Genomic DNA, 14,043 nt, shown 5'->3' with positions numbered 1-14,043 from the left:
TATATATATATATATATATATATATATATATATATATATATATATATATATATATATATATATATATATATATATATATATATATACATATATTCACAATAAACATTGTAACTACAATATTTATCTCTCTTATCAATAATTATAGAGAGGGAGAGCCTAGGTAGTACACACCTTGCACTGATGTCTCCCTCCCTGTCTTCCTTCATGTCTTCATCCATGCCTATGTCACGTGATAATTGTCCTTGACCTACATGCACCACCAACTTACTAGCTGCTGGAGCTTCCATTATTCGTGGCAGTAATGGCAGCTTCTTGGACAAGGAAGGTGGTTGGACAGTGCCAGTGATAAAGACAGCTACGTATTCCTCAGATGCTGGTTAGTTTGCATAAACGTTATGGGTATCTAGCATGGCGCCTCCCTCCTGGTGCTGCCTGGTAACTCTCTTCACTCATCAGTCTTTTAATTCCCTTTAATGCGTTACAGTGGTAAATTTTTAGCGTCTCTTTTACGGCAAATTATTAGGCTGGTACTAATAGTTATGAGCTTTGGAATATGGAGCATCCATTCTCTAATTTATAGAGGAAAAAACACAGGGCGACGCAAGCACGGAATATTGTTTATCCCGGCGAGATGTACGTGCTTAGAAACAGGTAATGCAGCGCAGGTGAGTGTGAATTGAGCCTGGTGGTAGGGGATGCATTGTAGAATAGAAGAGGGGTGGAGGGAGTATCCCAGGGAAGGAACCAACAAGGTGGGGAGACCATCGATGAGGGAGAAGTAGTGGATTAGAGGACGTGGGGGAGTTGGGGAGCTGAACCTGGGTCTCGTGAGGGTATAGCAGCCACCACCCTCTCCATTGGACCACCGATAGCGACAGTGAACACCCGGCTTCCAAGTCTGTGCACACCAGCAAGTTTGGTTTATGTTTGTCGTGGTGGGTCCTTGCGCCCAGCACTGTGGCCTGCCTGCAGCTTACCACTTACACCCTAGCCTGACAACTTTTTCTCATTATATCCTCAGCTGCGCTTATTGCCACGGTAAGAGTTATTATCTATTTCTCTAATACAATACCCGTCCATTATTCCATATCAACATAGGGTTATTTTACCTTAACTTCTCAAGGAAGATCATGCCACCAGAACTTACAAGAAAAGGATTTTGCGGAAGTAAAGTAAGAGTTGATGTGTGTACCATTGTCAAGAACATGGGAACATTGTGCTATATCTACTGACATGTTTCGTAACTCGTTGTCTCTGTTTCCCTAGCAGTGAGTAAGCCCTTAGGTGTTTGTGGAAAAAAACATTCACGTACAGTTCACGGCATAAATGTCCTTATTAATAGTTTGTTGGTATCACCATACCATTTACAACATGGGTGTTAGTTGACCGCCGTGGGTTACGTTGCAGTGAAAAATTCATTATACAGTGAATTAATTTTGCCATCCTTTATGGTCTCGTGACTTGACATGAGATGTGTCTCATTGTCTTTTTACCTCTTCACCTTTCCTCTAGTTTCTTTTGCACTTCCCTTCCTGTCTGCCTAAGTGGGTTCTGTCCTTGAGGGATTTTGTCCTACCCCCGTGAACCAGTAGCTCTCTCTTGTTTTTATGGACTACCACCTTTATTACGACTACTACATTCTCTGTTATTGTTATTGTTTTACTAGTACTAGTACTATTTTCTTATTTGTATTTCTACCACTGATGCATTACTATTACTATTACATCAACAATTATAATTCACTCCTCCCATTCTACCGCTCCCTTTCCCCACCCTCTTTCGTACATATTTTCTGATTCCCTTACCTTCTTGCCTCTTTGTGTGGCTTGTTAATGGTCCAAGTCGGACCGAAACGTCGTCATAAGTTTCGGTCTCCTAAGTGTGGGTTGTTTTCGTATTTAATTCTCTTATGTACAAAGGGAACCAGAACTGCGTCGCATAACCTATGTGAGACCAAACAAATGATGCAGAGCTGTAGAATAATATGAACTTCCGTTACTTAACATGATATAAATCAATGCAACCTGTGTGCCTTATTAATGATGCTTGGGAAATGTTGTCTTGCTTTAATTCTGTATGATTCTGCATGATCAGATTTGGTGATACCGAAGGAATGGGCCTAATGACAGTCACGCACTGTTCAGTACATTTATTGTCTTGAATCTGAGACCATATTTCTACAAATTTTCTGACATCATTTAGAAGAAATATCTAAAATAATATATCTTTGATAGCTTGTTTGCGATGCGTTGCTCTTGATGGCTTGTTCCATGATCTTCGTTGATTTAACTTTGTCATTATCTGTATTTTCTCTGCATGATTGCTCATCTTCTGAAGTTTGTTACCGGTGGAAGGATGCATGGACCTGGAATTTTACGGTGCATAATTGTTCTTAGAGTTATAAAGCCTCTGAGGCGTGTAGGTTAATAATTCAGCGGGTGCCACAACCATGTCACCCTTGAGGAATTCGAGAAATCCGAGATGGTTACCAATATACTCGCTGATCAACCATGAATACTAAAACTCATGCAGATCAACTTGGACACTGAGCATTTTAATCAAATTTATTACCAACATGTTTTTTTTTTGTTTAGATAAAGGATGCCACCTTTTGTATTTTCTCATTGAAACAGTTTCTGTTAGGATGATTTCATATAACTCGAATATCTAAGACAGATGTCGTATTTACTCTGAAGTAGTCGTTACAGCAATGAGATCCTCGCCTACCCAGCGTCATTTGCATTATGAAGGTCAAGACAAAGAACGTGATCTAGGAAGCATTTTCAGTTTCACAGCACATGCATTTAAATTTCGCCATATTCAGCGAACGTTAACAAAACATTTTACCATGTCTCTATGGATGTCACTCAATTGGATATAGCAATATGATCAACAGTAATTGTTATTTATTTGTAAAAAAAAGGCAGTAAATGCTACACACTCATTTGATTTTTATCATTACACTATTGATCAGTTTTGCTCAGTAACTTCTGCATATAATAGTTTTGATAATATCTCCACTCACAGCTAAGACTACCCCTTCTAATGAGACAGTAACGTTATGAGAACAAAACAATGGTCAAGCTACAACCTACAGGTTGTCTCCTGGCGCCCTATCATTAATTCTATTCCCTAACGCTAAACTAATGATTAAATTGTCAATGATCTAATTTCTCTATAATGCCATCATCTTCATCGTTTTCATTATCATTATCGCGAGCTTCCTCCTACATCAGCTTCCAGATTGTCCTTTGTCATATGGTTTAAATAGCTATCAGTTCCTCCACATTTTCAAAACACTGAGCACGAAAGCTGAGCAGCTGCGTATCCACATCTGAGAAATAAGCTGAGCTGATCACTGATGCAGCTGCAGTGAATCAATTTCAGTGCATCTGATTGTGCAACCCGATTATCTTGAGGTAGAGGGATACTGCCGAGAGACTTTGCAGGCTCGTCCTTCTCAAACCCAAACCTTACTGCAGCCTTTTAATTGGTTTGTCTAAAAATGAGCCCTCTTTGTATTTTCATTGAATAGCTCGGTAATCAGAGGTAAAGCTCTAAATCCTGGCAAAAATATGCTCTTTTTGTTCCTGTTCCCGAGAGCCAAACTTAGAAGCCTTTCATTTACAAAGACATAAGTATCATAACTGATTGTTTTGAAGCTCTTCCATCCGAGAGTGTACATATGGAAATTATTTTCAAATTCCCGGTAAAAGTATCAGTTTATTTTAAGATGCACTACTGTATAGTGTTTCTATGTTTTTAAATGAGGTGTAAAATGTAGTTGTGGTAGGCCACTGAGTGCGTAACAGTGAACGGGTCATCATCTGATTATGATCGTGTCAGGAAACACTTGTGTTGTCTCCCAACTATTGAACCACCGCCATCATCCGAAATTTGCCAACACCACAACTTGGTCAGGAATGAGTTTATAAGATTCCTCTTGTATGGTGCTCGGGATAATTAACCCATAAATTCAATCACGATCTACCAGTGTATCACAGAGGAATTTTAGCACATCGCCGGATGACAAATTAATGATACACATTAAAAGGATTTGAAAGACGAAATGTAGTTGTTGGATAGCCTTATATCAAGGCTGAAGGACTGAAAGCTTTAAAATTACCTTTCCGCGTCTTACAGTGTCTCCAGCATAAAATTCACCTCTGTATCCCATTGAAAAAGCCTGTTGCGCAAGCGAAACATCTCGTCAATGTAGATATTCGATATAATAGATCTTCGATATGTTGAACAGTTACAGAATATTATTTAAGACTTCAACAGACGGATCCAAGATTTAGCAACACTTGAAGAAATACCCTAAGTCACCATCGACATCTTTCTAAACAAATAATAATCATCAATATAAAATACAAAACTTGAAGCACATTTATTTATTTATTAAAAGATAGAAAATATAAGCAATTACTTTTAACCACAAATTTCCAGATTAAAATCAAAGCACATTGTCCTGCTGCAGTGATAAGTAGCGAATTTAAATCGGTAACCATCTTGCATTTTCACACATGGACTTACCTATTCAAGATCTAAGCATAAAAAATGGTCACTTTGACTTGCAAAACTTGTAATGTGAAACATAGTTAAAACCCTCAACGTTTATACTGATATACGTGTCAGTGAACTTGTAGGTGATCACTGAATGCTTTGGCAGCCATCTTGGATTTTAACCATTTCTCCAGAGTAACAGAGTGGTATCCACTGAATTATCAATCTAGACAACCAAAATTTTCAAATTCTGTAAGGTTAAAGGACACAAGTGCAACTAATGCGACACTTTATTGTGGCAAACGTTTCGCTCTCCAGGAGCTTTGTGGTAGAATTATGTACGGTATATTAAGTAAAAGGACACAAGTGCAACTAATGCGACAAAGCTCCTGGAGAGTGAAACGTTGCCACAATAAAATGTCGCATTAGTTGCACTTGTGTCCTTTTACCTAACATACCGCACAACATTATTACGATTCAAATTCTGATGAGGATAATTATGCACCACATAATTCCAGGGTCAGACAAAAATTTTGTTTGAAAAAGAGTCTATAATCAGGTTATCTAAGTCAACATCAGCTGGTTCATGAGTCTACAGACCGAAAAATCTGTAACCTTAACTGCATTACCAGTTAACGTATAAATCTGACAGATGAGCAACGATTGGAAGCTTTTAATGGGCACATTTCGCTCACCAGGAGCTTTCACAATCCAATATTTGGGCTGAAAAGCTTCTAGAGAGCAGAATGTATCTTAATAAAAGTTTTCGAAGGCTACACATGTTTCATTCATTTGTCGGTAATTTTTTTTTTTTTTACCTCGAGTGATACATTTCAAGGTATTGTTAAAACGTAAATTATTTATGATTGCTTCTTCCACGCTTTTCTGTGATTTCAATATTATTTATCAGTTTCCTCGTTAGATCAGTTACTAACCCTTAAAAAGCAGTCCTGGGCTACCTTTTAAAAACTCGTTGGAGTCTAGATTATGAGTTTCGGCATTTCGGTAAATTTTGCCTTAATTAAAATCCCCAGTTTTATTTTGTTTTATAATTTTTTTTGAAAGTAATTTGCCGTGGGTTTTTTCTAAGTTTAAGGGCCGGTACATCAGCCCAGTTCAGTTTTCCACGTCCTTCAAGAAAGTGGTTACAAATAAATTTTGCCTTTATGGTTAGGGCTGTCATCTACATATTCCAAGGCTGGCTCTCTCTCTCTCTCTCTCTCTCTCTCTCTCTCTCTCTCTCTCTCTCTCTCCCACTCTCTCTCTCTCTCTCTCTCTCTCTCTCTCTCTCTCTCTCTCTCTCTCTCTCCCACTCTCTCTCCCTTTCCTTTTGGCTTACATCATTTAGTTTTGTTGTTCTTCCTGTATGACTTCTACTGTTCCTTGCGTATAACTTTGATTGTTATTCGTTATATGTAACTTTGACTTTTGTTTTTAGTCTTATATAACTATAAGCTGAGTTGTTCCCAGTGTGTATCTTCAAGCTTTGTTGTTCCTTATGCAAGTCTGAGGTTTGTAGGGCTGAGTTTTATTGTTTGTTCTTTGTGTAAGACTGTTGTGTTATCTGTGTATGACTGAGTTTTGTTTTTCCTTGTGTTTAAATCTGATTTTTTTTCCCTTGTGCAATACTGAATTTTGTTGTTCCAAGCGTGTAATTTTGAGCTTTGTTGTTCCTTGTGTAAGACCGAGTTTTGTCCTTCATTGTGTAAGTCTTTATTTCCTTCTATATAACCTTAAAGTCAGTTATGACAACTACAACAGAAACAGCATAGTTTAAGCACGTTCCAGTTTTACATTTTGTATATGTTTAAGAGGGTTCCAGTTGGGGGTCGAAATATACAGACCAAATTTATCTCCTGTGTTTCTGTCTCCATGTGAGTTATTAGCATCGTCAAGTATTTATTACAGTTTCAATTGAAGTACAACAACATAGTAATGATAATAATCATATTGCTAAAAGTAGTAAGATTCATCACGAAGGATGGCAAAAACTACAAACATAGACGGCAAAAGATAAGTTTTATGGAGACATGTTTTTATTACAACCAAAAAAAAAAAACGCTTCCTTTAGTAGAGTTATTCTCTAATCAGAGGTACTATAAACCCCGTGACGTAACTTCCCGTCTATCTGTCTGTTCGGGTTTGTCTGCCTGTCTGTTTCTGTCTATTTCTCTAATAGACTTACTGGCTATCTGTCTGTCTGTCCTTCTCATCTGTTATCTGTCTGTCTGTTTGTTCTCCTCACTGGTTGTTTGTCTGTCTGTCCTCACCGGTTATCTGTCTGTATGTTTGTCCTCCTCACCGGTAATCTGTCAGTCTGTCCTCACTCTCTTTCCTCCGAACGTAACCTGCATCAGCCTGACCTGGGGCTCACTGATGAAAACATTCGATCCATTACCTCAAGATCCTAGGTGTGACTCCCAAGTATGGATAATTTTCCTTACACACATGTTGCCTGAACCTACCAAGCAGTTACCATACATCTTGGTGTCAGCAGACTGTTACGACTCATATCTAAATGAAAAAAATAATATTGCTGTGTAAATGTGTACGAAAGTCCAGTCCTGCCGGTAGTCATTAGACAAAATGCGAATATGTAAGAAAAATCCAGTCCAGATGAAAGTGTTCAAGTGTTGGTATTACTAATGAATAAAATATCTTGTAATAGATGGCACGACTACACATAGGGGTGAGTTTAATTACATTCCTGCAGCTCTGCACTTCGAGCAGCGACAAGATACTTGGGTGTTAGCATCCTTGAGGAATGTGTGAGAAATTCCAGCCCAGCTGGAAGTCATATTCTTTGTAAATAAAATCCAAAACCTGTTGGAAGTATTCAAATGTGGCGCAGAAGATTTATGCACATTGCGATGCGCTTAATAACGATAATTTTAAAGAAAAAGTGAAACTCGACTGTTCTCTCATTTCATTCACTTCGGTTAAGCATTCCTCATTCTATCATCGTTCTACCTGCCTTCTTCCATTCCTTCCTCCATGCCTCCTTCCTTATTTTCCTCCATGCCTCCTTCCTTATTTTCCTCCGTGCCCCCTTCCTTATTTTCCTCCATGCCTCCTTCCTTATTTTCCTCCATGCTTCCTTCCTTATTTTCCTCCATGCTTCCTTCCTTATTTTCCTCCATGCCCCTTCCTTATTTTCCTCCATGCCTCCTTTCTTACTCCCTCCAAGTTTCCTTCTTTGCATTTCCCCATGTCTACTTCATTACCTTCTTTATCCTTCCATTACATCCTTTACCTCTCTCCCTTTTCTTATCTCCCTCTTATTTGCTTACATCTACAGGAAAAACCATAAACCTATATTATTACGTAACTCTTACACCACCTCTCCCCCCACACTCATATTTCTCCATCTCCCCCTCCCCTTCTGCAATGCGCAGTTTTACCTACAGTTCATTCAGACTCACTGCCCCCTCCTCCCTCTCAACTCTCACCTCCAACTCCACCTCCCTCGTCGTATCTGTTCCCTCCATCACACCTCCCCCACCTCTTTTCATCTCACACACCTCACACAATCCCAGCCATAATTGTTTAATTTAAGGCGTGTACACAAGTTTCGCAGCAGACATAAGCAAAATTTCAGTGATACTTTTAAAGAAGCAATATTACTCATGGTCTCTAAAGCATTATGAGAGGTGAGAAAAGGCTGATTTCTTCCTTTTCTCAACGTTTATGATGAAAAGTACGTAATTCAACAAGTGTTTTAAGAACTAATTAATCAAGGTGATAATAGATATATAAATGTGACGTCTATTGATAATCAACCTTTGATCTAACTGCAGTTCTTCTCACAGCTGCATGTCTCTTCCTTCCACACAGCTGAGTGTTTTGAGCAACAGAGGAAGTGTCTCTTCACAGCCTGCAGCGGCATGGCGTCTGTGCCGCAGACGCTACACATAACCAAAACGCAGAGACAACAGCAGCGGCGGGGAGCCGGCCTCAACACAGCTCACGAGTGCTACTTTGATAACGCAGGTGAGGCGATGTGCAGGGATACATAATGGAAGAGTGAGGCTTCGGCAAAAAGTTAGGTGAGGACGTGAAAAGTATCATTATAGAAACAGGAGAGAGAATGTTAAATATATTAGAGATGGAATAGATGAGGTTGCCAGATGTATTAAAGATAGAATAGGTAAGGATGAGTATTGGTAATCAAATGGATTAAGATGTGAGAAAAGCTGAAGGAATATGTGATGATAAATGGAATTATAGGAGCGTACAGATGAAGATTAGTGAAAGAAAGAACAAGTTAGCTACACGCACTTGACGACTTTTGTTCTTATGAAATGTAAGAGATAGGTCAGGATAGATACTGGTGAGGTGGGTGGCTGTGTGAACACTGATAGTGTTTGAGTGAAGAAAGGAAGGATTATCCAATGGTTTCTGTCTCCCTAAATGCCTTCCTAACTCTCCCTTCCTTCCTCCCCAAATCTCTCTCTACCTCTCTAACCATCCCTCCATGTCTTCGTAATTCTCCCTCTCTGCCTTCCTAACTCTCCTTCCTGGTTTCATTAACTCTTCCTACTTACCTCCATAACTTTCCTGCCTCCTTACCTATGTCTCTCTCTGCCACCACAATTCTTCATTGTGTTCCTCAGAATTGGAACAACCAATGCGGTACAGCAGTAAGCTGATGAACAGCATCTGGGGTCAGTACAACAAGAACTCCGTCCACAACTTCAAGTCTCTTCAGTGCGGAGGTGTAGCGGCCCCCGACACCCAGGAGGTCCAGCTGCAGCAGGCGCCTCCCACCACCAGGTGAGTGCTCAATCAACCTTTCCAGATATCTGTAAGTCATGCTTAATTTCCTCTTTTGTAGTCTCATTCATCATTTATCCCTTTCTCTTCTGTTTATTACAACTTCTACTACGTATTCTAAACTTATAACTGTAGTGATTGGCTAATACTCTATTTTTCTTATGAACTGCTTTAGACAAGCACAAGATCGCGACCCCTGCTCGGGTTTATGTGCTTTCCTCAGTATGATAGGTCTAGAAATTTACTATTTCGTCTCCGTTTAATTATGTATATTTCTACTGGTATGTGAGATTGTATGTATAAAGGTTTGCCTGAAAGACAACCTCGGTTACCGTTACATTCATGGGGAAAGCTAAACCCGTAAGGGGTCATACAGCGCGCCCTGGAGAATGGGAGGCAGCCTGATCCAATCTAAGGAAAGGGAGAATAGGTCAATTTCCTTGGATCAAGAGCCCATTACCAACATCGAAGTACCTCCCCAGATGGGGAAAGACATTTCGAGTTGATACCAATTTTAAGCCTGCTGAGAAGAGTCTTGAGATTATCGCCAATCAACGTTTAATGTTTTTCTCCTATTTTTTTTTTCCTTGGTCAGGGAGGTGTTACAGCAGCGACTGGAAGAACTGGGTAAAGCGGTGGCCACCAATTATATGGACAACCTGCATCAGTACTAGCAGTGCCAAGCCGCCATTCTGCCACCACAACCAACACCACTACTAGTGCTATTACCACCAATATGATAACACCACAGGCCTGTCCCATCCCTTCACCTCCCCACTCGCTTTGTTGCTCCCTGCAACTTTAATAGATTAATTACTGACTAGCCATCTACATCAACCTATTAGTTTAACGTCATTTGCTGCAACTGGATATTTTATCCAATGTGCGTGCCAACTCTAGCATCCCAGAACTACATCATCATATACTGAAGTACGAAAAAGCACAAAAAATTCAATTCCTCGCTAAGATGCGGCTCACTGGTATGCGCACCGTTACCTTAATGATAAAATAATTCATGTAATTACAGCACCAGAACTAAAGTTGTAGGGAACCAACAAAGGCAGGTCATGTACATACGAGCAGCTAACTTATATTGGTTCAGACCTCACACTCTGTACTATGATGCCCAGCTTTCAAAAAAGGAAGACCACATACAACAAATACTATTACACAGGCGACCAGTACTGTCAATTAGTAACTCTTTTGTAGCAAAAAAAAAAAAAATCTCTGCACAAAAATGCACCCATCACATTACTTCTTAATTCTGTTAGTTTCAAGAGTAATGGAATTTGTTGATGATAATGAGAGATTTGGAATGGGCGGAGGCGAACTGTTACAGAGTTGTCGTTCATATTATGGGTATTCTGCTCGAGGTGGTCAAACTGCCTGCAGTGTGGCCACAACTAGGGATGTACAGGAGGAACCTAGGACCAAAACTTATCGTGACACTCATATTACACTAAGAGTCAACCTAACATCAGTGTAATCAAACCAAACCAGTGCTTGTCTAGGGTAGAAGCAGTAGGATCTTCAAGGGAATTTTAGTGTTGCATTCTACAGGAGGTAGTAGGTAAACATTGTTTGCTGAGACTCTCGTACAGTGGTGTCCTGATAATGTCTTGTTCCCAGCGCTCTCCTCGCGGCAACGGCTCAGCTAACCAGCTGATGTAGAGATCATAAAAATAAAAATGTAAACATTAAGAATAGGAAATAATATAGAAACAAAAAGTTGGATATCATATGGTTTGCCGAAAATTCACCTTTGTTAGCCAAACACATTATAAATATATATATATATATATATATATATATATATATATATATATATATATATATATATATATATATATATATATATATATATATATATATATATATATATATATATATATATATATATGAAAATTTGAAAAAAAATTAATGTGTGAAATATAACACAACTGCAATACTTTTGAATTTTCATGTGCTTTCGCACACATTGTCAAGCCCGTCAATATATAACAAGTGAGCCTTTGTTATTGAGTTCTGAGTGCACATTGTGAGTGTAGTTCAATTATGCTATAAGTGCATTTTGCCTTCATAATAAACCTTGTTTAATCCACTCTTATTTTTATTTTCATTAATGTATATAAACCCAAAACGTTGCATTATATAAACCGCAGCATTAATCTACCCATGAAAAGTTTTGGTTAAATTAAGGCTGAATTAATATACTTCAGAGGAGGTCGGGAAGGGGAAACAGGTAAGTTAGGTTTCTACGACTCCACACACCTGCCTGACGGACTGGAGTCATTGTGTGCTTGGAGTCAGAGTATAGATAAATGACACAGGTGTGCAACATTTGGGTATCTTTCCTCTGGAAACTTTTCGCTAGCCAGTAGCTTCTTCAGTCCAGTGCAGAGAAACGTGGAATAAAAGGAGGAGTTTGAGGTAACCTTTCAGCCTGAAGTCGATATGTTCAGTCCATCAGTCTTGATAAAAATGCAGCATATTCGTGGAGATAAAGCTTATATACTGATGACATGAGGTGGAGCAGTGGTAGGCGGTGTCACCAGTGGACTACCTCAAACTCCTTCTATTCATCCATCTTTCTCTGCACTGGAATGAAGAATCCACCGCCTGGCGAAATGTTTCCAGAAAAAAGATAACCAAATATTGCACAAGTGTCTTATTTATCAACTTGTCGGTTTTAGAAAAAGATTATTCACACACAGTAAGTACTTAGAGCCACTGAAGTCTCTACCTCCACAGTGAACGACATTTTTCAATTATATCAGAACATCTTATGAGGATTTCTCTATTTTATACCAGCAAGTTTAATTATTAATGCTTTTAATAATTTAGTTTATCATTTAGAATTACTTACACACACACACAGACACAGACACACAGACAGACAGACACACACACACACACACACACACACACACACACACACACACACACACACACACACACACACACACACACACACACACACACACACACACACACACACAAACACACAGTCCTAGGACCTGTGCTGTTTTTGGTATATGTGAGAGACATAACGAAAGGGATAGACTCAGAAGTGTCATTGTTCGCAGATGATGTGAAGTTAATGAGGAGAATCAAATCGGTCGAGGATCAGGCAGGACTACAAAGAGACCTGGACAGGCTACAAGCCTGGTCCAGCAACTGGCTCCTTGAATTTAACCCTGCCAAATGCAAAGTCATGAAGATCGGGGAAGGGCAAAGAAGATCGCAGACACAGTACAGTCTAAGTGGCGAAAGACTGCAAACCTCACTCAAGGAAAAAGATCTTGGGGTGAGTATAACACCGAGCACATCTCCTGAGGCGCACAACAATCAGATAACTGCTGCAGCGTACGGGCGTCTGGCAAACCTCAGGATAGCGTTTCGATACCTCAGGAAGGAATCGTTCAAGACTCTGTACACCATTGACGTCAGGCCCATACTGGAGTATGCAGCACCAGTTTGGAATCCACACCTGGTCAAGCACGTCAAGAAATTAGAGAAAGTGCAAAGGTTTGCAACAAGACTAGACCCAGAGCTAAGGGGATTGTCCTACGAAGAAAGGTTAAGGGAAATCGGCTTGACGACGCTGAGGGACAGGAGGTTCAGAGGAGACATGGTAACGACATACAAAATACTGCGCGGAATAGACAAGGAGGACAAAGACAGGACGTTCCAGAGATGGGACACAGAAACAAGGGGTCACAATTGGAAGTTGAAAACTCAGATGAGTCAAAGGGATGCTAGGAAGTATTTTTTCAGTCATAGAGTTGTCAGGCCGTGGAATAGCCTAGAAAGTGAGGTAGTGGAGGCGGGAACCATACATAGTTTTAAGAAGAGGTTTGATAAAGCTCATGGAGCAGGGAGAGAGAGGACCCAGTAGCACCCAGTGAAGAGGCGGGGCAAGGAGCTATGAATCGACCCATGCAACCACAAATAGGTGAGTACAAATAGATGAGTACACACACACAGGGATCTGTAAAGAGGCAGAAGCAGGAGCTAAGACTCGACCCCTGTAACCACAAATAATTGAATCAAACATTACCTCTCAGTCTACAGTAGGATTCGAACCTGCACACTCTGTATCAAAGTACATAGTACTTTTCCTGAGTGGCGATACACACACACACACACACACACACACACACACACACACACACACAGAGGAGACAGAAGGGACTCCAGAAAGACGGAGAGGTGGGGCACACCAACAAGTGCTGGACACAGTGCACACAACCGAGGAAGAAGTGAAGAAGCTTCTGAGTGAGCTAGGTACCTCAAAGGCAATGGGGCCAGATAACATCTCCCCATGGGTATTGAGAGAGGGAGCAGAGGCGCTATGTGTACCCCTAACAACAATATTCAATACATCTATCGAAACAGGGAGATTGCCTGAGGCATGGAAGACAGCAAATGTAGTCCCAATCTTTAAAAAAGGAGACAGACATGAAGCATTAAACTACAGACCAGTGTCACTGACATGTATAGTATGCAAAATCATGGAAAAGATTATCAGGAGAGGAGTGGTGGAACACCTAGAAAGGAACGATCTCATCAACAGCAGCCAACATGGTTTCAGGGACGGGAAATCCTGTGTCACAAACCTACTGGAGTTCTATGACATGGTGACAGCAGTAAGACAAGAGAGAGAGGGGTGGGTGGATTGCATTTTCTTGGACTGCAAGAAGGCGTTTGACACAGTTCCACACAAGAGATTGGTGCAAAAACTGGAGGACCAAGCAGGGATAA

The 14,043-nt window shown here is 40.1% G+C and overlaps 1 protein-coding gene across 2 annotated transcripts; it reads left to right on the top strand.

The window, feature by feature from the left end:
• The first annotated feature begins 224 nt into the window (after positions 1-224).
• On the top strand, positions 225-11,380 carry LOC128695220 (uncharacterized). Of its 2 annotated transcripts, none has more exons than XM_053785830.2 (4): positions 225-376; positions 8,341-8,496; positions 9,120-9,279; positions 9,875-11,380. In XM_053785830.2, exons 2-4 carry the CDS (start codon positions 8,391-8,393, stop codon positions 9,951-9,953), a joined length of 345 nt encoding a protein of 114 aa, XP_053641805.1. In that variant the 5' UTR covers positions 225-376; positions 8,341-8,390; the 3' UTR covers positions 9,954-11,380. The 2 variants fall into 2 exon arrangements, with proteins under 2 accessions (XP_053641805.1, XP_053641742.1); XM_053785767.2 differs by lacking the exon at positions 225-376 and adding an exon at positions 745-1,038.
• The last annotated feature ends 2,663 nt before the right edge of the window (positions 11,381-14,043 follow it).

This window comes from Cherax quadricarinatus, chromosome 2 (genome assembly GCF_038502225.1).
Source record: "Cherax quadricarinatus isolate ZL_2023a chromosome 2, ASM3850222v1, whole genome shotgun sequence".
NCBI lineage: Eukaryota > Metazoa > Arthropoda > Malacostraca > Decapoda > Parastacidae > Cherax > Cherax quadricarinatus.
Note: the sequence above shows the minus strand (reverse complement) of the source record. Positions and strands in the feature narration are given on the sequence as shown.